General features: G+C 36.4%; 1 protein-coding gene across 6 annotated transcripts in view; it reads left to right on the top strand.

The window, feature by feature from the left end:
- WWP1 (WW domain containing E3 ubiquitin protein ligase 1) overlaps window positions 1-22,312 on the top strand; it is a 117,458-nt gene that overhangs the window by 51,271 nt on the left and 43,875 nt on the right. For all 6 annotated transcript variants that reach the window (XM_057532204.1, XM_057532202.1, XM_057532199.1 and 3 more), the window contains 4 exons: window positions 4,402-4,539; window positions 4,637-4,703; window positions 15,086-15,270; window positions 21,117-21,453. In XM_057532204.1, the coding sequence (XP_057388187.1) occupies window positions 4,402-4,539; window positions 4,637-4,703; window positions 15,086-15,270; window positions 21,117-21,453 (727 nt within the window). The remainder of the gene's footprint in view (window positions 1-4,401; window positions 4,540-4,636; window positions 4,704-15,085; window positions 15,271-21,116; window positions 21,454-22,312) is intronic.

The raw sequence follows: 22,312 nt of genomic DNA, 5'->3' as shown, positions 1-22,312 counted from the left end.
AAAATTCACTTAGCATCGGCACAAACTAAGATATTTTAAGCCAAGGTTTTGAACAAACAGTTTTTTCATTACTGGTGATAAATGCATTTCTGTTCTTTAGAAAGATTTTTAGGATTGAAATTACTAGGTGAAAGGGAATGAACAGTTTTAAGCCTCTAGCTATGCACAGTTGTCTAGTTGCTTTCCTGAAAAGTTATAATAATTTGTACACAAAATGTAGCATCTGAGAGTGCCCATTTGGAAATATACGCCCCACTAATAGATAAAAAAAAAATGTATATTTTTCTTACCAGAGTATTTCTTTAACTATTAATAAAGTCAGATGTTTATTGATCATTCATATTTCATCGTTTGTGATTGTCATGTTCTTTGTACATTTTTTTTTGATTTCTTTTTTTCTCACTGATTTATAAAAGCTCTTAGTTTTTTCTCCCAATCATTTGCCTCTATTTTTTGTCCCTAGTTTTGATTTATAGAAGTTTAATATTATTTCAGTCATTAAAGTTTATTCATTTTCCATTGTTATTATGCTCAAAGAATCCTTTCCAGTCCTTATATTTAATAGTTATCTATTTTCTTCTACATTTTTTACTTTATTTTTACTTTAATTTCTTTTATAAATTCTGTAATTTATTTTGTTACATGATAGAAGATGGGAACCTAACACATTGACTCATAGTATGATATAATGGAAAGACTTAGGATTCAGAAGACCTGGTTATTCTTGGGATTGTTACTTACAAGCTTTTGTAACCTAATGTACTCGTTCTTTTCTAAAATTCTGTTATAATCATATTTATGTGTATGTTTGCCAGCCTCCAAAGTGAACCTTATACATTCCTACCTTCTGCTATTTGGTACATTTGTGTAGTCCCCTCCCACACTGAAACAGAGATGGTCTGTGTGACCAACAGAATATGCAGAAGTAATGGTATATGACCTCCAAGACTTGGTCAGTGAAGACATTTCAGCTTTTGCCCTGGTCTCTTAGATTACTCACTCCAGGAAGAAAGTCTCCGCTGTGGAGACTCTCGACAGGTCTGTAGAGGGGCCCAAGTGGAGAGGAACTGAGGCTTCTTCTCAGCAGTCAATCCCAATTTGTCAACTCTCTGTACGAGCCACCCTTTAGGCAGATTTTTCCACCCCTCCCAAATTCCTGGCCCACAGAAACTGTGAGCAGTATTAAGTAGCTATTGTTATTTTAAGTGACTGAATTTTAGGATAATTTGTTACTTAGCAGTAGATAATACTGTGTGCAAGAAAAAAATAGCTTCAGAATGTGATTCTGAGTTAAATCTAATTCTGTAAAATGCCTTGAAAACCAAGATTTTTGAAGATCTCTTGTTTTCTGTGGGGACAGAAAGAGTGTGTGTTTTTGACAAGTCCGTGATGAAAGAATAAATTGTCTAGTCATATATGTAGCTTCCTAGAAACTCAGGTTCAGACTGTTCTTTTCCCCAGTTAAAACTAAGGAAGAATGTCCAGGCGGCAGGAAATAATCAGCTACTGCCTTGTAAGTTTCCTGAGGATGGCTCTATCTTAATAGTTTATTTAAAATTTTATTAAGCACCTACCTTCTGTCAGATACTGAGGATACATCACTGAATTAGCTGAATAAGATCTCTGCTCTATTGGAGACTTCAGTTTAGTTGGGGAGATGGACCCCGCTGCCCCCCAGCCCCCAGTTCTGGTGGTAAGTCCATTGAAGGAAATAAGTGGAGTAATGGTAGGGAGGAGGTCTACTTTAGGCTGGTCAGGGTTTATCCTGCTTTCCCAGAGTGCACTACCTGGCACACACTAGGCAATCACATATTGAATGGATGAATATGTCTGAGTTGGCTTGTTTATACTGTAATAAAATAATACCCTCATATTCCAGCCCCCCCCCAACACACACGTAGAGAGAATTATTTATGTGATAGTCCTCCCAATTTTATGACTCAGAAATGTTATATCTCAATCTTCCATGTTATAATTGTGAAAGGCTAGATGTTGTGAACAACCTCCCACTGCAGAACAGTTAGGTCCTGGATAGGATGAGTTTCTGTGTCATTGATGAGTTTTGCGAAGAGGCAGGAGTGGTCTCCAAGGGCCCCCCCCTTCTTCCAAAAAAAAAAAAAAAGACAAAGAAAACCTTATGAACTAGAGTTAGATTAGTGGATGATGCTGATAGCACTTTTGGTTGACAGCCAGCTAGGGGAGCTGAGCTTAGACTCCTGTAGTCTTGACTCTTGGGGTGCCCTCACACCACTGAAAGAATAAGAAACCGGCCCCGCCTGTACTAAAGCCCAAAGATTACCCTTAGATTAATATCAGAAAATGAACTCACCATCAAAGATTACAAATTATAAGAAGCCACCCATAAGCAGAGGTTGGCAAACATTTTCTGTAAAGGACCAGATGGTAAATATTTAGGCTTTGCAGGTCATATAATCTCTGTTGCACCTATTCGGCTCTTCCATTGTAGTTGGAAAGCAGCCATAGAAAATATGTACATGAATGAGCATGGCTGTGTCCAAATAAAACAGTATTTACAAAAACAGGTAATGGGCCAGATTTGGCCTATGGTCTATAGTTTGCTGGCCCCTGGATTCATTGTTATCCAAAGCAGGATGATAAAGAGGAAGTCATGCTTTCATCAAAGTGGAATGCATGACACCAAAGACAAAAAAAAGCAGCTATGGAGAAAAACAGGTCATTTGCAAAGATTTATAAATCAGGCTTACATAATTAGCAGTAATAGGATAAGATGGTGGAAAAATATCTTCAAAGAGTTGAGAGATCATTATCAATACGGAGTTGGCATGCCCAACAAATCTTTCAGGGTGAGACTCCAAACATTTACAGATTTTTAAAAATGAGAGAATTTACCACCAAGAGACCTACTTTAAAGTGATTTTGAAAGGCTATTCTTTTTTTTTTTTTTTAGTTTTTATTGGAGTATGGTTGATCTACAATGTAGTGTTAGTTTCAGGTGTACAGCAAAGTGAATACATATATCCACTCTTTTTTAGATTCTTTTCCCATATAGGCTATTCTTTAAGAATCTACTCAAAGCCTATTGAGTAAAAAGCTATTCTTTAAGAATCTACTCAAATAGCTAAATATTTTAGGAATGAGAGCTAAACCTCCAAATTCTAGATACTTTAAATAGAGAAAGGTGACAAAAATGAAATAGAATGAAATAGAATGGTGGTCAATATAGTTTTCTTCAGACATAGATTATTAGAATCTAGATAAAACTGAAATTCATGCTTTTGTAGGGTTGGGTTTTTTTTTTTTTTTGGTACTTTAATATTAATATTTCCTCTAGTTTCTCTGTTTTTATTAATGTTGATTTTGTGATGTGGAGTGGAAATGAGGTTTATGGTGGTGAAAATGATTGGGGTAGGTCTTCTACAAGGTTTTCTTTATTACATGGTTCTTAAATTTTTTGCAAAGAATTCCTGTCTAATGGTTAGTTGTTACAGATTTTTTTTTTTGTCTTGTATTTTCTGTACTTGGGTAATTAGTTGATATGTTTGTGCTAGACATTTGGTAAATGGAAAAAAAAACCCAACAAATTTGTTAAATATAGGAGGGACCAAAGTCAAGGACATAATCTAAGAAGAAATATGTTTCATGATTTCAGAAGTGAAGATCAGATTGAAGTAACTGGCCTCATTTTGGATAATAATGGGATCACTAATACTTTTGATATGTATTCTGTGGGATAGGAGAAGTTGAAGCAAAATGACTTTGAGTTTAAGTAAGAATTAGATATCCTAATAATAGGAAGAAATATTTGGCCTTATATGAAAAAGAAATAATAAACTATTACCATTTATTTAGCACTTACTGTGTGTCAGATGTGGTGCTAAGAACTTTCTCTGTGACTTTGCATTTGGACCTTATGACAGTTCCTTTAGTTTGTTGCTTCTGTTATCTCCATTTTGTAATGAGGAAACTGAGGCTTTAAGTAGCTTGACTACTTACTCAAATACAGCTAGAAGTTCCTGAGCTGGAATTAAGAACCAAACCCCCTGACTCTCCTGCAGAAATTTTGCCTTAACCACAAGTCTTATGTGGTACCTTGGGCCAAAGAGCAAGTTTAGGCAATTGCTGAGCTTATTATCTAGATATATTTGTATATTCTCAGAGGTTTATACTGTGCAAAGGGACAATGAAAGATGATCTTGAAAGTATGTGGTAGAGGGAAAGGAGTTATTCGACTAGGTGAGAAAGGAAGTGATTCTGGTGTGGTATAGAAGGGCCTATAGATAAAAACGCAAATAATTCTTTCCACATTTAGCCGTCAAGCACTGAATTAGAGTAATTCTTGATATCTAGTTTTGATTTCTAAAATGTATTTTTGTATATAACAAAAGTGTTTAAATTAGGTTTGTGTTTTTTTCCCCCTAGTGGAAAGAGTGAAAGAACAATTAAAACTTTCCTTGGAAACCAAGAATGGTGTTGTGCAAACTGGTGAATTAACTGTTGTGCTTGATGGACTGGTGATTGAGCAAGAAAATAGAACAAACTGCAGCTCATCTCCAACCAGTAAGCTAATAACTTCATGTGTTTTCAAAATTTGAAGGAAAAAAGAAAACAGCAAGAAGTATATCAAAACCTAGTGTCTTTCTTTTCTGTCATTCAGGGGAAATACAACAAAATGGTGATGCCTTACATGAAAATGGAGACCCTTCGGCAAGGACAACCACCAGGTAGAATGTTTTTTTTTTTTTTTTTTTTTTTAGTTTTTACTTTTAAAAACTTTTTATTCAAGTTTTTTTTTTTTAATTACACAGTATTCAGGTTGTCTGTCTCTCCGTGTGTGAGTTTTGGCAGGTTGTGTCTTTCAAGGAATTGGTCTATTTCAAGTAGGCTATGCCCAAATTTAATTGGTTTCTGCTCTAATTCTTATTATTTCTTTTTTTTTTTTTTTTTTTCCACACACACACAGTGTATTTTATTTTTACAAGAGATAAATAGACTGACACCAAGCATTGTACATGGATGACCACAACAAAAGCAACAATGATTGCAATTACCAAACATGAAACACACTTATACTATGTCATAATATTGACATTCAGTCCAGTAATCCTCCACTGCAACAGCTCCTTTACTTTGCAGTGAAAATTGATTTGTATATTCTTTTCCTCTGAGTCCTTGTGGGATTTTTTTTTTTTTAATTCAGACAGAAAGTCACAAAAATTATACTCATCCTCATCAGTTCACTCAGTCCCATGTAATTAATTTCTTTTTTTTCATCTTGATCTTTTGTTAGCACTTTTATGAGTTCATCAGTTTTTCATTAGAGTTCTGAAAATGCTTATTCATTCAGTTCAGCAGTACAGTCAGTTACCAGAAACCTGTACTTGTCAGAGTCTTTTCCATGAATTTCTTGAAGATGAAACCCTTTTATAGGAACATATTTGCAAAATCATCAGAGTACACCCAGAACTGTCTGTAAATGACAAAAGACTTAAAAATGACCATGGTTAAAGATTTGATGAAAGTTCATAATAACGCAGTTGACAAGAAAGTTAGTTATTTCTGAGATATACATTTTAAAGTAATAACTAGGATTATTACTTATAACATTATACCAGAACATATAAGATTTTTAGACGTTTCCTGTAATGTCTGAAACATTTATATTAACATATTTCCATACAAATACAAATATAAGATTTTTAGAAATTTCATGTAATGTCTGAAACATTTATATTAACATATTTCCATACGTATTTCCATACAAATACAAATATAAGATTTTTAGAAATTTCATGTAATGTCTGAAACATTTATATTAACATATTTCCATACATATTTCCATACAACTACAAATATAAGATTCTTAGAAATTTCATGTAATGTCTGAAACATTTATATTAACATATTTCCATACATATTTCCATACAAATACAAATATAAGATTTTTAGAAATTTCATGTAATGTCTGAAACATTTATATTAACATATTTCCATACATATTTCCATACAAATACAAATATAAGATTTTTAGAAATTTCATGTAATGTCTGAAACATTTATATTAATATATTTCCATACAAATAACCCAATGAAAGTTTAGTATTAGTTGTTTTGTTTGTTTTTTTATACTGCAGGTTCTTATTAGGCATCAGTTTTATACACATCAGTGTATACATGTCAATCCCAATCGCCCAAATCAGCACACCACCATCCCCACCTCATCACAGTTTTCCCCCCTTGGTGTCCATATGTCCATTCTCTACATCTGTGTCTCAACTTCTGCCCTGCAAACTGGCTCATCTGTACCATTTTTCTAGGTTCCACATACATGCATTAATATACGATATTTGTTTTTCTCTTTCTGACTTACTTCACTCTGTATGACAGTCTCTAGATCCATCCACTTCTCAACAAATGACTCAATTTCGTTCCTTTTTATGGCTGAGTAATATTCCATTGTATATATGTACCACAACTTCTTTATCCATTCGTCTGTTGATGGGCATTTAGGTTGCTTCCATGACCTGGCTATTGTAAATAGTGCTGCAATGAACATTCGGGTGCACGTGTCTTTTTGAATTACGGTTTTCTCTGGGTATATGCCCAGTAGTGGGATTGCTGGGTCATATGGTAATTCTATTTTTAGTTTTTTAAGGAACCTCCATATTGTTCTCCATAGTGGCTGTATCAATTTACATTCCCACCAACACTGCAAGAGGGTTCCCTTTTCTCCACACCCTCTCCAGCATTTGTTGTTTGTAGATTTTCTGATGATGCCCATTCTAACAGGAGTGAGGTGATACCTCATTGTAGTTTTGATTTGCATTTCTCTAATAATTAGTGATGTTGAGCATCTTTTCATGTGCTTCGTGGCTGTCTGTATGTCTTCTTTGGAGAAATGTCTATTTAGGTCTTCTGCCCATTTTTGGATTGGGGTGTTTGTTTCTTTGATATTGAGCTGAATGAGCTGTTTATATATTTTGGAGATTAATCCTTTGTCCGTTGATTCATTTGCAAATATTTTCTCCCATTCTGAGGGTTGTCTTTTCGTCTTGTTTATGGTTTCCTTTGCTGTGCAAAAGCTTTGAAGTTTCATTAGGTCCCACTTGTTTATTTTTGTTTTTATTTCCATTACTCTAGGAGGTGGATCGAAAAAGATCTTGCTGTGATTTATGTCAAAGAGTGTTCTTCCTATGTTTTCCTCTAAGAGTTTTATAGTGTCCAGTCTTATATTTAGGTCTCTAATCCATTTTGAGTTTATTTTTGTGTATGGTGTTAGGGAGTATTCTAATTTCATTCTTTTACATGTGGCTGTCCAGTTTTCCCAGCACCACTTATTGAAGAGACTGTCTTTTCTCCATTGTATATCTTTGCCTCCTTTGTCATAGATTAGTTGACCATAGGTGCATGGGTTAATCTCTGGGCTTTCTATCTTGTTCCATTGATCTATGTTTCTGTTTTTGTGCCAGTACCATATTGTCTTGATTACTGTAGCTTTGTAGTATAGTCTGAAGTCAGGGAGTCTGATTCCTCCAGCTCCATTTTTTTGCCTCAAGACTGCTTTGGCTATTCGGGGTCTTTTGTGTCTCCATACAAATTTTAAGATGATTTGTTCTAGCTCCGTAAAAAATGCCATTGGTAATTTGATAGGGATTGCATTGAATCTGTAGATTGCTTTGGGTAGTATACTCATTTTCACAATGTTGATTCTTCCAATCCAAGAACATGGTATATCTCTCCATCTGTTGGTATCATCTTTAATTTCTTTCATCAGTGTCTTATAGTTTTCTGCATACAGGTCTTTTGTCTCCCTAGGTAGGTTTATTCCTAGGTATTTTATTCTTTTTGTTGCAATGGTAAATGGGAGTGTTTCCATAATTTCTCTTTCAGATTTTTCATCATTAGTGTATAGGAATGCAAGAGATTTCTGTGCATTAATTTTGTAACCTTCAACTTTACCATATTCATTAATCAGCTCTAGCAGTTTTCTGGTGGCAGTTTTAGGATTCTCTATGTATAGTATCATGTCATCCGCAAACAGTGACAGTTTTACTTCTTCTTTTCCAATTTGTATTCCTTTTATTTCTTTTTCTTCTCTGATTGCCGTGGCTAGGACTTCCAGAACTATGTTGAATAATAGTGGTGAGAGTGGACATCCTTGTCTCGTTCCTGATCTTAGAGGAAATGCTTTCAGTTTTTCACCATTGAGAATGATGTTTGCTGTGGGTTTGTCATATATGGCCTTTATTATGTTGAGGTAGGTTCCCTCTATGCCCACTTTCTGGAGAGTTTTTATCAGAAATGGGTGTTGAATTTTGTCAAAAGCTTTTTCTGCATCTATTGAGATGATCATATGGTTTTTCTTCTTCAATTTGTTAATATGGTGTATCACATTGATTGATTTGCGTATATTGAAGAATCCTTGCATCCCTGGGATAAATCCCACTTGATCGTGGTGTATGATCCTTTTAATGTGTTGTTGGATTCTGTTTGCTAGTATTTTGTTGAGGATTTTTGCATCTATATTCATCAGTGATATTGGTCTGTAATTTTCTTTTTTTGTAGTGTCTTTGTCTGGTTTTGGTATCAGGGTGATGGTGGCCTCATAGAATGAGTTTGGGAGAGTTCCTTCCTCTGCAATTTTTTGGAAGAGTTTGAGAAGGATGGGTGTTAGCTCTTCTCTAAATGTTTGATAGAATTCACCTGTGAAGCCATCTGGTCCTGGACTTTTGTTTGTTGGAAGATTTTTAATCACAGTTTCAATTTCATTACTTGTGATTGGTCTGTTGATATTTTCTGTTTCTTCCTGATTCAGTCTTGGAAGGTTATACCTTTCTAAGAATTTGTCCATTTCTTCCAGGTTGTCCATTTTATTGGCATAAAGTTGCTTGTAGTAGTCTCTTAGGATGTTTTGTATTTCTGCGGTGTCTGTTGTAACTTCTCCTTTTTCATTTCTGATTTTATTGATTTGAGTCCTCTCCCTCTTTTTCTTGATGAGTCTGGCTAATGGCTTATCAATTTTGTTTATCTTCTCAAAGAACCAACTTTTAGTTTTATTGATCTTTGCTATTGTTTTCTTTGTTTCTATTTCATTTATTTCTGCTCTGATCTTTATGATTTCTTTCCTTCTGCTAACTTTGGATTTTGTTTGTTCTTCTTTCTCTAGTTTCTTTAGGTGTAATGTTAGATTGTTTACTTGAGATTTTTCTTGTTTCTTTAGGTAGGCTTGTATAGCTATAAACTTCCCTCTTAGAACCGCTTTTGCTGCATCCCATAGGTTTTGAGTCGTCGTGTTTTCATTGTCATTTGTCTCTAGGTATTTTTTTATTTCCTGTTTGATTTCTTCAGTGATCTCTTGGTTATTTAATAACGTATTGTTTAGCCTCCATGTGTTTGTCTTTTTTACGTTTTTTTCCCTGTAATTCATTTCTAATCTCATAGCGTTGTGGTCAGAAAAGATGCTTGATATGATTTCAATTTTCTTAAATTTACTGAGGCTTGATTTGTGACCCAAGATGTGATCTATCCTGGAGAATGTTCCGTGCGCACTTGAGAAGAACGTGTAATCTGCCGTTTTTGGATGGAATGTCCTATATATATCAATTAAATCTATCTGGTCTATTGTGTCATTTAAAGCTTCTGTTTCCTTATTTATTTTCATTTTGGATGATCTGTCCATTGGTGTAAGTGAGGTGTTAAAGTCCCCCACTATTATTGTGTTACTGTCGATTTCCTCTTTTATAGCTGTTAGCAGTTGCCTTATGTATTGAGGTGCTCCTATGTTGGGTGCATATATATTTATAATTGTTATATCTTCTTCTTGGATTGATCCCTGGATCATTATGTAGTGTCCTTCCTTGTCTCTTGTAACATTCTTTATTTTAAAGTCTATTTTATCTGATATGAGTATAGCTACTCCAGCTTTCTTTTGATTTCCATTTGCATGGAATATCTTTTTCCATCCCCTCACTTTCAGTCTGTATGTGTCCCTAGGTCTGAAGTGGGTCTCTTGTAGACAGCATATATATGGGTCTTGTTTTTGTATCCATTCAGCCAGTCTATGTCTTTTGGTTGGGGCATTTAATCCATTCACGTTTAAGGTAATTATCAATATGTATGTTCCTATGACCATTTTCTTAATTGTCTTGGGTTTGTTTTTGTAGGTCCTTTTCTTCTCTTGTGTTTCCCACTTAGAGAAGTTCCTTTAGCATTTGTTGTAGAGCTGGTTTGGTGGTGCTGAATTCTCTTAGCTTTTGCTTGTCTGTAAAGCTTTTGATTTCTCCATCAAATCTAAATGAGATCCTTGCTGGGTAGAGTAATCTTGGTTGTAGGTTCTTCCCTTTCATCACTTTAAGTATTTCATGCCACTCCCTTCTGGCTTGCAGAGTTTCTGCTGAGAAATCAGCTGTTAACCTTATGGGAGTTCCCTTGTATGTTATTTGTCGTTTTTCCCTTGCTGCTTTCAGTAATTTTTCTTTGTCTTTAATTTTTGCCACTTTGATTACTATGTGTCTCGGCGTGTTTCTCCTTGGGTTTATTCTGTATGGGACTCTCTGCGCTTCCTGGACTTGGGTGGCTATTTCCTTTCCCATGTTAGGGAAGTTTTCGACTATAATCTCTTCAAATATTTTCTCTGGTCCTTTCTCTCTCTCTTCTCCTTCTGGGACCCCTATAATGCAAATGTTGTTGCGTTTAATGTTGTCCCAGAGGTCTCTTATGCTGTCTTCATTTCTTTTCATTCTTTTTTCTTTAGTCTGTTCCGCAGCAGTGAATTCCACCATTCTGTCTTCCAGGTCACTTATCCGTTCTTCTGCCTCAGTTATTCTGCTATTGATTCCTTCTAGTGTAGTTTTCATTTCAGTTATTGTATTGGTCATCTCTGTTTGTTTGTTCTTTAATTCTTCTAGGTCTTTGTTAATCATTTCTTGCATCTTCTCAATCTTTGCCTCCATTCTTATTCCGAGGTCCTGGATCATCTTCACTATCATTATTCTGAATTCTTTTTCTGGAAGGTTGCCTATCTCCACTTCATTTAGTTGTTTTTCTGGGGTTTTTTCTTGTTCCTTCATCTGGTACATAGCCCTCTGCCTTTTCATCTTCTCTTTCTTTCTGTAACTGTGGTTTTTGGTCCACAGGCTGCAGGATTGTAGTTTTTCTTGCTTCTGTTGTCTGCCCTCTGGTGGTTGAGGCTATCTAAGAGGCTTGATGGGAGGCTCTGGTGGTGGGTAGAGCTGACTGTTGCTGTGGCGGTCAGAGCTCAGTAAAACCTTAATCCACTTGACTGTTGATGGGTGGGGCTGGGTTCCCTCCCTGTTGCTGTGGCGATCAGAGCTCAGTAAAACCTTAATCCACTTGACTGTTGATGGGTGGGGCTGGGTTCCCTCCCTGTTGGTTGTTTTGCCTGAGGCAACCCAACACTGGAGCCTACCGGTGCTCTTTGGTGGGGTTAATGGCAGACTCTGGGAGGGCTCACACCAAGGAGAACTTCCCAGGACCTCTGCTGCCAGTGTCCTTATCCCCACGGTGAAACAGAGCCACCACTCGCCTCTGCAGGAGACCCCCCAACACCAGCAAGTATGTCTGGTTCAGTCTCCCCCAGGGTCACTGCTCCTTCCCCTGGGTCCCGATGCACACATTACTTTGTGTGTGCCCTCCAAGAGTGGGGTCTCTGTTTCCCCCAGTCCTGTCACAGTCCTGCAATCAATTCCCACTAGACTTCAAAGTCTGATTCTCTAGGAATTCCTCCTCCCTTTGCCGGACCCCCAGGTTGGGAAGCCTGACGTGGGGCTCAGAACCTTCACTCCAGTGGGTGGACTTCTGTGGTATAAGTGTTCGCCAGTCTGTGAGTCACCCACCCAGCAGTTATGGGATTTGATTTTACTCTGATTGCGCCCCTCCTACCGTCTCACTGTGGCTTCTCCTCTGTCCTTGGACGTGGGGTATCCTCCTTGGTGAAGTCCAGGGTCTTCCTGTCAATGAATGTCCAGCAGCCAGTTGTGATTCTGGTGCTCTCGCAAGAGGGAGTGAGAGCACGTCCTTCTACTCCGCCATCTTGGTTAATCTCCCAGGTAGAATGTTTTATTTTAGTATTTGTGACAAAGTAATGTAACATTTCCCACATATGAAGTTTTTAACCTTAGTTTAGAGTTTGCCATAGAATTTAAAAGCTTATATCTAAGCATATCATTTGGTTGAATTCTTATCAAAGTAGTTTTTAGAAAAATAACAGCTTTAATGAGATAATACACATATCATAAGAATAACATGTATATTTCAGTGGTTTTTAGGTTAACAGAGTTGGGTAACCATCACTGCTGTCTAATTTCAGAACATTCTTACCATCTTCAAAAAGAAACTCTGTACACATGAGCATTCTCTCTCCATCCCTCTTTCCTCCCAGCTCCTGGCAGCCACTAATCTTCTGTCTCAGTGGATTTGCCTGTTCTGGCCATTTCTTGTAAATGGTATCATATAATATATGATCTTCTGTTACTGGCTTCTTTTACTTAGCATAAGGTTCATCCATGTTGTAGCAGGTGTCAGAACTTCATTCTTTTTTATTGGAAATGGCTTTTAAAAATCTGTATTTAGGCATATTTTATCAGTAAATAGAGTCAGATAATGTGGGAAAATGGTTATCTTATTGCTGTCTGAATTGGCAGCTTCCTGTAATCACTAGAAGATAGATGGTGCACAGATTGCGGTCTCCCCTCAGAGATCATCCTGCCATCTCTGTGATTCCCATACGTTCACGTTTGATGACAGTTAATAGAGACTTTCTGTTTGAAATAATTTGTATTAGAATAAAAGCATGTTAAAGCTCAAATATAGTGGAATGAACACCTGAAAATATGAAAACATATTGCTGTGAAATTGACTTGTTGCATTTGAAAAAGCATGCCGGTATATGACAAAGTGTGACTTTTATTAATCTACAGTTACTAATATTACTCCTAAATTGCCATTAAATGATTTTCATAGAGCACTTGAACAGATCAGTATGTCTTCTGAATATATATTTGGCTTAAATTTATTCAGTATCCACATTATAATTTACACTGAGAAAATTCAGGACTGAAAAGGTACAACAGGTAGATTAAAATGCATTAGCGTGTGTGCATGTATATATATGTACATATATATATCTGTTCTTAATAATTTTTGAAATACAATTTTAGATGGGTAAAGGAGCTTGAATCACTACCAACCTAAAACCCAATATTGTTTACTATATAGTAACACATTCTGAATCAAAGATTAGTTCTACAGCACCAGGAGAACTTGAGTTGGGTTCTTTTACTTGGACTGCCAGATCACTGATCCTTGCTGGGTGGCTTGGGAGGGGTGTACAAATCAGAATCACTTGGGAAATATTTCAAAACTTTACCTGCCTGAAGTTCCTCAATACATCTCATTCCAAATATATAGGTGACAAGGGAAAGTATCATTTATCGTCCAGATACTTACTGAGTACCTCTTTGGTGCCAGACAGTAGTCCAGGCAGTAAGGATACAGTCCTGTTCCTGTGAAATTTTCATTCTGGTGGGATAGAGGTAGTTAGTAAACAAGTGAAGAAATAAATTAGCTAATTGGAGATAGTGGTAAGAACTATGAAGTCACTGAAACACAGGACAGGGTGACAGGAATGTAAAGGAGCCTGTGTTAAAGAGAAATGTCAGGGGGATCATCTCTGAGGAAGTGGCATTCGAGCTAAAATTAGAAGGCCAAAAATGTACCATCCATGGAGAGATTTCAGGGAAGAGCATTCCAGACAGAGGAAATAACAAGTAAAAAGACCCTATTTCTAGTTAATTTACGCTCTGCAGACTCTTCTAACTCTAGAATATATTTAACCTTTCTTTGATAATCTTCTAAGTCATTATAATTTTACTCCCTGTATCTAATAATTTATAATAAACATTTGAAGACTTTTCAGCATGATTTTCATATAAAATTGATTTACTAGTATATCTGCTGCAAGGTGGGCAAGGAAGAACTTGGAGAGAACTAGATCAGAGAGATAGATTGGGTGGGACAACTGAGATGTGATCTGATTTATATTTTTTAAAAATTTAAGGCTGCTCTCTGGAGAAGAGATACAGGGTGACCTGTGTATATGGAAAAGCTCTCTTGGTCACTTACATGGTATCACCTAACTCCCTGCCAAAATGTTTGATTTTGTAGTTGTAGATGTATTTATTTATTTATTTGCAGTAATGAATACACTGTAAATTCTTCTAACTCTGGGATATAATATCTAGCTTTTTCTGATCATCATGTACTCATTATTTTAGTGCTGGTACATAATAACTTGTGATCAATTTTTTAAGAATTTTTTGGTCTTTCAGTATTCAATAAAATTCCAATAAACAGTTTGCAATTGATTTTTATAAGTTTCATGACCTTTTTGAAAATACTTTCAGAGCATTTTAAAATAAATATTAATATTCTTAAGACCATTTAAGTCTATTTAAGACTATTTAAAATGTACAAATTGAACATTGGTTTGAGGGACTGAATTCATTTTGACTTAGTGTATTTGTATATCTCAATATATTGATACATTTATCTGACAGTGTGGATACATTAGAACTGAAAGTAATTTAAACTTTAATATAGCAAAGTATGTAATAAAATGTAAAAAATAACCTGTTAAAAAAGTAATCAGGGTATCTTTTGTTCATTACTCTTTATACCTATCATTTTGCTTCAGTGTTAAGAACTTGGTAAATATTTCTTAGGCAACTTCTGATGAAAAGTTATTTAATTGTGGACTTCCCTGGTGGCACAGTGGTTGGGAGTCTGCCCGCCAATGCAGGGGACACAGGTTTGAGCTCTGGTCCAGGAAGATCCCACATGCCGCAGAGCAGCTAAGCCCATGCACCACAACTACTGAAGCCCGTGTGCCTCGAGCCCATGCTCCGCAACAAGAGAAGCCACCGCAACTAGGAGCCTGTGCACTGCAATGAAGAATAGCCCCCGCTCGCCGCAACTAGAGACAGCCCGCGTGCAGCAATGAAAACCCAACGTGGCCAAAAAATAAATAAGTTATTTAATTGTACTTAATTCATTGAAGTAAGGCTTTTTTTTTCTTTTTTTTTTATAGGTTGGCTGCTGAAGGTACTAATGGAATAGATAATCACGTACCTACAAACACTGTAGTACAAAACTCATGCTGTTCATATGTAGTTAATGGAGACAACACACCTTCATCTCCATCTCAGGTTGCTGCCAGACCCAAAAACACACCAGCTCCAAAACCACTCACATCTGAGCCTGCCAATGACACTGGTAAGCATGGCTACTTATGACACATTGTTTAAATGAAAATTAAATTAAATTTTATGTATCTATACCTGTACTTTTCTTATCGTACAATCTTTCTTAATCTTCAGTTTTATAAAAGGAACGGGAAGGTTACAATACCTGAGATTTTTTTCTAGTAATTTGAATTTTTCTAGATTATTTAGGAAGATATTCCAAAAATGTATTAGTTTAGAAATAACCACACATTTCACTAAGCAAGTACTTACTTGATAGCTAGATTCTTAGGCTGTATGCTATAAAAAATACTATTTAATTCATAATATAGAATATATTTCTAAAAGAACTTGAGGGAATTCATTGATTTGTTAGTAATGAATGGTTCCTTTAACCTATCTTTTACCATACAAATATTTACTTCTTGGCACGTAACTTAGTAGTAAAATGTACTGTGAGCTGATATGACTCTCCAAAAGTTTTATATTTTCTAAGAGTAACTGTTATTCTATTATAGGACTGCCTAAGGAAGATTCTTTTCTATAATCCTGTCTTTCAATGGATTCAGCTGTAATATTCATAAATCATTTTTTTGTTTGATCTTTATAAATTAACTCAGATGAATTTCTTGAAACTCAAATCTTAGGACTTGCTTCAGATTACTAGCATATGTCTCGGGGCTAGAGTTGGAATCCTATTCTTTTCATTCCAGAGCCTATATTCTTTCCTTCGTCTATTTATGGGAAAGTATTAAAAAGTAGAAACATGTACGGAAGTAATTTAGTAATTAAATGAAAATAGATGGGTTTATAGATAAGACTATTGTATATTTATACCCAAGATTGGGGGGATATTTACCATGCATTTTGTGAGTTTTTTGTAAACGTGGGAACTGACATGAATGGTTTTTTGAAAATTTAATTTGTTTATTAATGCTGCCCTTTTTTAAAAAAGATAGGCTTAAAGATCCTAAGTACCCACAATAAGTAGACTTATTAGTCATTAATTTAAGGTGTCTGGAAAATGCAGAGAAGATAAACACAGATAACCAGGGTGAAATTAGTGAGCAGAATGCATTTATTTTCTGATTCTGGTATCCTTTCTAGTAAGAACATTTGCCTCAGATTTATTAGCAGAAGGGAAAAGGAAACATTTTATATTATTCAGAATTGTCTCTAAATTAAGAACAGACCAGTTAAAGTAGCTCCTATTGGGAATTTCCTGGTGGTCCAGTGATTAGGATTCGGTGCTCTCACTGACGGGGCCCTATTTGATCTCTGGTCGGGGAACTAAGATCCCACAAGCCTCGCGGCCAAGAAAAACCAAAAAGCAAACCAAAAAAACAGCTCCTATTCCTGATATTCTATCTTTTATGAATCTATATGAAAAGGTACCATAATGTGACCAACATCCTCACTAATTCCAAGAGAGTAAATACAATAGTGAGTTTCCTAGAACTCTGACTTATATTATCTCTCCTAAATTAAATTTATAGTTTTAAAAAATAGTCTGGGAAAAGTACCTATGGGAAGGACAAATAATTTATTTTTTTTAAATATCACACATAGAAAAATGGCTTATCTGAGTACCAGAGTTCTTAACAATGAAACATAAGTCCAGTGCTTTTAGCCTATGGATTTTTAGGTTATCAAATAATTACCCATACCAAAAACCACACACACACACACACAAAAACTAGTTATCTACCCATAAATAAATTTACATTATAAGCATTGTAACTTCCTTGAGAACACTCCATAGAGCTGTAAAAAATAAAAATAATACCCTTATGTGACCAGGCTTGATTTGTTATATGGGATTATCATTGGATTCAGAATGGTAGATCCAATTCCATTATTTCTGGAAGTAATTAGATAGCAGTGCCAATTCTTGATTAAGTCTACGCTTTATTCACGAGAAGTATAAGAATGTTGAATGCTCATTTCAGAAAGGCTTATGCAACCATTCTGTTTTGTTCTCGTTATCACCTTCCATTTAAAGTATATGGAATTTGGGGATTTATCTCTTCTTTCTAAAATATTTAGCTGCTAGAGTAGATTGGCCAAAGTATCCGTTGACCACTACATAGTTGCATGTTTCAGCTTTCAGGCTTATTCAGATGTTGATGCAAAAGAGAGAAGGACTTACTGAGTTCCCCCCTCATTGTAGAATCTCTTATTTATGTTCTACAGCTTGTTAAATACTTTATAGACTGTTTCTGTTGGGAACAGATTCACTTTCCACATTCTTCTCTTATTTATCCTTGCCTGAAATTTCAAGGTGAAAGTAAAACACACACATGGGCGACTAGAAATGAAAGCTCCATTGTAAATAATTCCCAAGACATTCACAATAATTGCAAGGAAACCTAAGACAATCAGAATAACAGCTAATATTTGTGCTACACATGTTCTAAACACTATATGTTCATTGACTGATTTAACTCTCACAATAACTCTTCAGAATAAGTACTAGCATTTTTCTTGTGAAGGAACTGAGGCACAAAGAGATCCCAGCTAGTAGAGGAGCTGTAATTGACATCCACCTCTTTGGCTCTCACCTCTCTGCTTTCCTGTTCATTTAGATGTGTGTGATTTTTATAGTGTCTCAGAGTTGCGATGTTCATCTTTTATACCATAATAAGCTTCAAATATATTCCCCCAGTCAACTTAGTGATTGTGTTTGCATGTTCTTTTTGTCGTTGGTGACATCTGACCAAACAATCCAACTGTCATCATTCCATTGGCTGGTTTACAAAGGCTTCTGGAACCTACTCTGTTGGTAGCAGTCACTTAACCAATGTCATCTGTATGATCTGTCATCCCTTAGTAGGATGATGAATTCAGGTATCTTTTCAAGGGGTAGTCTCCTTTAAGGTGTTGGTGTAAAAATAGGATTTTTTTCTAATCAGGAACTTTAAAAATCAGTTTTCACTGTTGGAGTGCTGATGGGGTGGAAGTGTGCATGTTCTGTGTATAACACATTACGTGTTTTTAATCCATTACTTGTGATCCCAAAATCCTAAAATCTTTTTCTTTTGGTTGTGTTGGGTCTTTGTTGCTCCGCGCAGGCTTTCTCTAGTTGTGGCGAGTGGGGGCTACTCTCTGTTGCGGTGCGCAGGCTTCTCATTGCAGTGGATTCTCTTGTTGCAGAGCACAGGCTCTAGGTGCGTGGGCTTCAGTAGTTGCAGCACGCGGGCTCAGTAGTTGCGGCACACGGGCTCTAGAGCGCAGGCTCAGTAGTTGTGGCACATGGGCTTAGTTGCTCCGCGGCCTGTGGGATCTTCCTGGATCAGGGATCGAACCTATGTCCCCTGCGTTGGCAGGTGGATTTTTAACCACTGCGCCACCAGGGAAGACCCCCAAAATCCTAAAATTTTTAAAACCAAAAGTTTTTTTGGTAAACTCATTTGATGGCAAAATGACTGGGACTGACTTGAGGGTATTTATAATTTTTTGTGCTTAGTACGAGTATCCTTTTGTTTTGCTACAGAAGTAATACTGTGTTTAATTAGTGTGTAGGCCCCGATCTGACTTGGTATTAGTGTAATAGACAATATATATGCCATACTATCTTTCTGAATTCTGAAGTTATGAATGCTGGAAGTCACTTGGTCCCAAGAGTTTCAGATAAGGGATTGTGGGCCTGGAGCTGAATACAAATGATTTCTTTTCACCAAAGACAGTATTGTACATGAGGACTTTTGGAGGGGAGGGCATTTTCCCCTCACCCCCAACCTGTTCTTTTGAGTCTTAAGAGGATCCATTTTGGGATTTTCCTTTGGTCCCTTACATGTCATTTTTTTCTAAGAATTCTTAGGTTGTTTAGATGGAATATATATATAATGGAAACTCAAAACTACCTCTCTAGCTCTGTAATTTAGAACAGGGTGTATTGACTGTGTTATTAAATCCTTCATATACTTAATATTTCTACTAATGCTCTTTTTATCTGCCTAGTTTTGACAGAGGTATGTTCATTTCTTCCTCTGTGATTTGTCTTTAACATTTATTGTTTTAGTATGCCAGGCATGTTGTAACTGTTGAAAATACAAAAGTGAACAAGTCTGACAAAGTGTTTGCATTCTGAACTCAATGAAAAGGAAATAAAAACAAATAAAATATTTCAGAACGTGAGAAAACAGTGTAATATGTAGCCTGGGGGGACGGTGGGGCAGGTGCAGCATTAAGTAAGATACCCCAGCACTGCCTTTCCGAAGGAGTGGTTGAGTCTGGACTCTGCATGATAAGAAGCAGCCAGTCAGGAGCTATTCTGAGACGGTGGGAACAGCAAGTGCACATCGCTGAATGGGAGGGAGTTTGTTCTATTCAAGGAACAGAAAGGAGACCATTGTGAGAAGTCAAGTGTAGCTGTGGAGTAGACTGTGTAGAGTCTTTGTCATGAGCTGTGGTAAAGAGTTTGGAATTTATTCTGGTTGTAATGGGTATGTTTAATTAGGGCGTGAAAACATCTGTTGTATGCTTTTATAAGATTACTTTGGCTGCTATTTGGAGACTGGATTGGAGTTGGACCGGAGAGGAAGCAGGCAGACCAATTAGGACGCTATTGCAGTAGAGTAAAAAACAAGGAACGGTGGACAGGGGTAGTGGTGTAGACGGAGAAAAGAGCTGAGAGCACTTGCAGTTGAATTGTTGTAGGAGAGAAGTTTTTGCCTTGAACAACTGAAACGTGCTATTTAATAATTAATTTTCTTCCTCTGTTTTTAACAGTTTGTGTAGCATGTGCTATGTTTTAGTACGCATAAGGGTTTATGATTCTTTCTTATTGGACTGGATTGTCTTTTGTCAAATATTCCTCTTTTCCCATTTAGTGTTATTTTGCTTTGAAAATACTATTGCTAATCTTTTCTTTTTTTGGAAATTAATTTCTGCATTGTTGAAGAGTGAAAATTAAATGAGAAAATTCACTTTGACCATCATATATCAATTCTGAACATCATGTAAGAGACCCAGAATTTAGTCTCTCTGCACATTCTCTTTTCTTCATGTTGTCTAACAGTGTTGAGTACCGGTAGCACTATAAACATTTTATTTTTTATATTTTGTTATTGATTTTTTTTCTCCCAAAGCTACTCTCCCCTGTAGTTGGTACCGAACTTCATTGGTTCTGTTGTTTTTTGTGCTTACTGTTTGATTCCTTTAATAGTACTCGTTTCTCTCCTTCCCACTATTTAAATCTCTCTCTTTAAAAATCCACCTGAACGTTCCATTACTCTTAATTATGTCTCCCTTTTCTGTTTCAGTTAAAACTTTGATGTGTGATTTTCTAATAGGTTTTGTTCAATAATCTATTCTCTTTCCAGTTTTAATTTGACTCACTTTTATAGTGACACGTGGTTGAAATGGATGAATCACATTTAAAATGAAAATCAAGAAAATTGTATCACTGGATCCCAGTGCTGGGTTATTTCTTTAGCAAGTGTAGAACGAGTTCCTGGATCTTTTTGCAGTCCCCTGTAGTACTTTCTTAAGAATTAATGCCACTTTATATTCGGCAAGAGTTCTTTTGATATTAGCTGCATTTGCATAGGAAAGGGAGCTTGAACGGGGTCATTTTAAGGTTTTTATATAACCCATGCAGATATTCAGAATTGATTCTTTGGAGGAAAAACGTTTGTTCATGTTGGTTTCTCTTTCTCTAACTTAGGGTTATTGGTATATATATATAGTCTCAAGTTTTATTATTTAAACGTTCATCTCTAAAATGTGAACAACAAAAAGTATTGTCTGTCTTATTTCTGTCAGTACCTGATACGTTGCTCAGTATAAATTAGGCTCTGAATAAATATAATTGATGAGTTAACTGGTTGCTTTGTCATTCCTTGATAGATCATCTTACTAATTTTCCCCTTTCAGTTAATGGAGAATCATCCTCATCTGCACCAACTGATAATGCTTCCACCACGGGTACTGCAATAGTATCTGGAGAAACCGCCTTGTCTTCAAATTGCACTAGTACTACTGTTGAAGATCCTCCAGTTCAAGAAATACCGACCTCCTCAGAAAACAATGAATGTATTCTTTCCAACAGTGCAGCATTTGGGTCTGAAGCTAGAAGTACGTTAGATCCTTCTACCTCCAGTTCTGGAAGTAGCTCTGCCTTCGAAGCAGCCAAATTAAGACAGCCAGATGTCTGTGCGGAACCTGTCCGGCAGCAGTCTGGAAATGCCAACACAGAAACTCTGCCATCGGGGTATGTTAAATTAATGATTGATGGTCTCTGCCTCCAAGAAGCTTGTTGAGTGGCTCAGGTTTTTAAACATACCTACAATACAGTTTGAGAATGCTGTGATAAAAGTACGGTGTATGCAGTGCTGTCCTGCACAGCTTACAGCAGTTAGAGTTTCTACTCTCTAGCTGTGGAAACTGCACCTCTAGAGGTCTCTACCTCATTGCCATCATTTTCTCATCACTGTCACTGTGTCCGTACCCTTTCTTACTTTCTGAGCTGTTTTTTCTCAGTGCTCTTTACTGGCTCATCTGATTTTGCCTATTGCCTAATCGTGGTTTCAGCCTTTGGTCTTCTCCTGAATGTGCTGCCTCTGTTGAATCTTATACTGTCCCATCATTTTAACTATTAAATCTATATGTCCAGACCAGACCTTTCTCTGAGCTTATTTTTATCTACTTACTGGAAATCTCCACTGCTTCCTGCAAGCATGTTTGGCCATACAGTATTTTCCCTTTCCTCTCAAAAATCTCTCATTGTCCCTTTGTCTTCTATCTTTGGCAACTTAGTCATTTATCTTAGTCTCATGTGTCTGCCATTATGACACCGATATGTAAGAAGCTCTTCTTACTGTCAAGAACCTCATGATCTGATGGGGGGTAAAGATAAATAAATAGTCATTGTCTATACAGTTCAATTAAAGCTAAGCTAGAGGTCTAAGTTTAGGGTGCTGTGGGAGGGAACATATGTAGAGGGAAGTTAGTGGGGAGTAACCTGCTATACTGAGATAAAGAATACTTTCTGGAAGAGATGACCCTTGAGTGGATTTCTGAAAGAGTCGTAGGAGTTAGCAAAGCAATAATGGAGGCACAAGTGGTGAAAG

This window comes from Balaenoptera acutorostrata, chromosome 17 (genome assembly GCF_949987535.1).
Source record: "Balaenoptera acutorostrata chromosome 17, mBalAcu1.1, whole genome shotgun sequence".
Taxonomy (NCBI): Eukaryota; Metazoa; Chordata; class Mammalia; order Artiodactyla; family Balaenopteridae; genus Balaenoptera; species Balaenoptera acutorostrata.
Note: the sequence above shows the minus strand (reverse complement) of the source record. Positions and strands in the feature narration are given on the sequence as shown.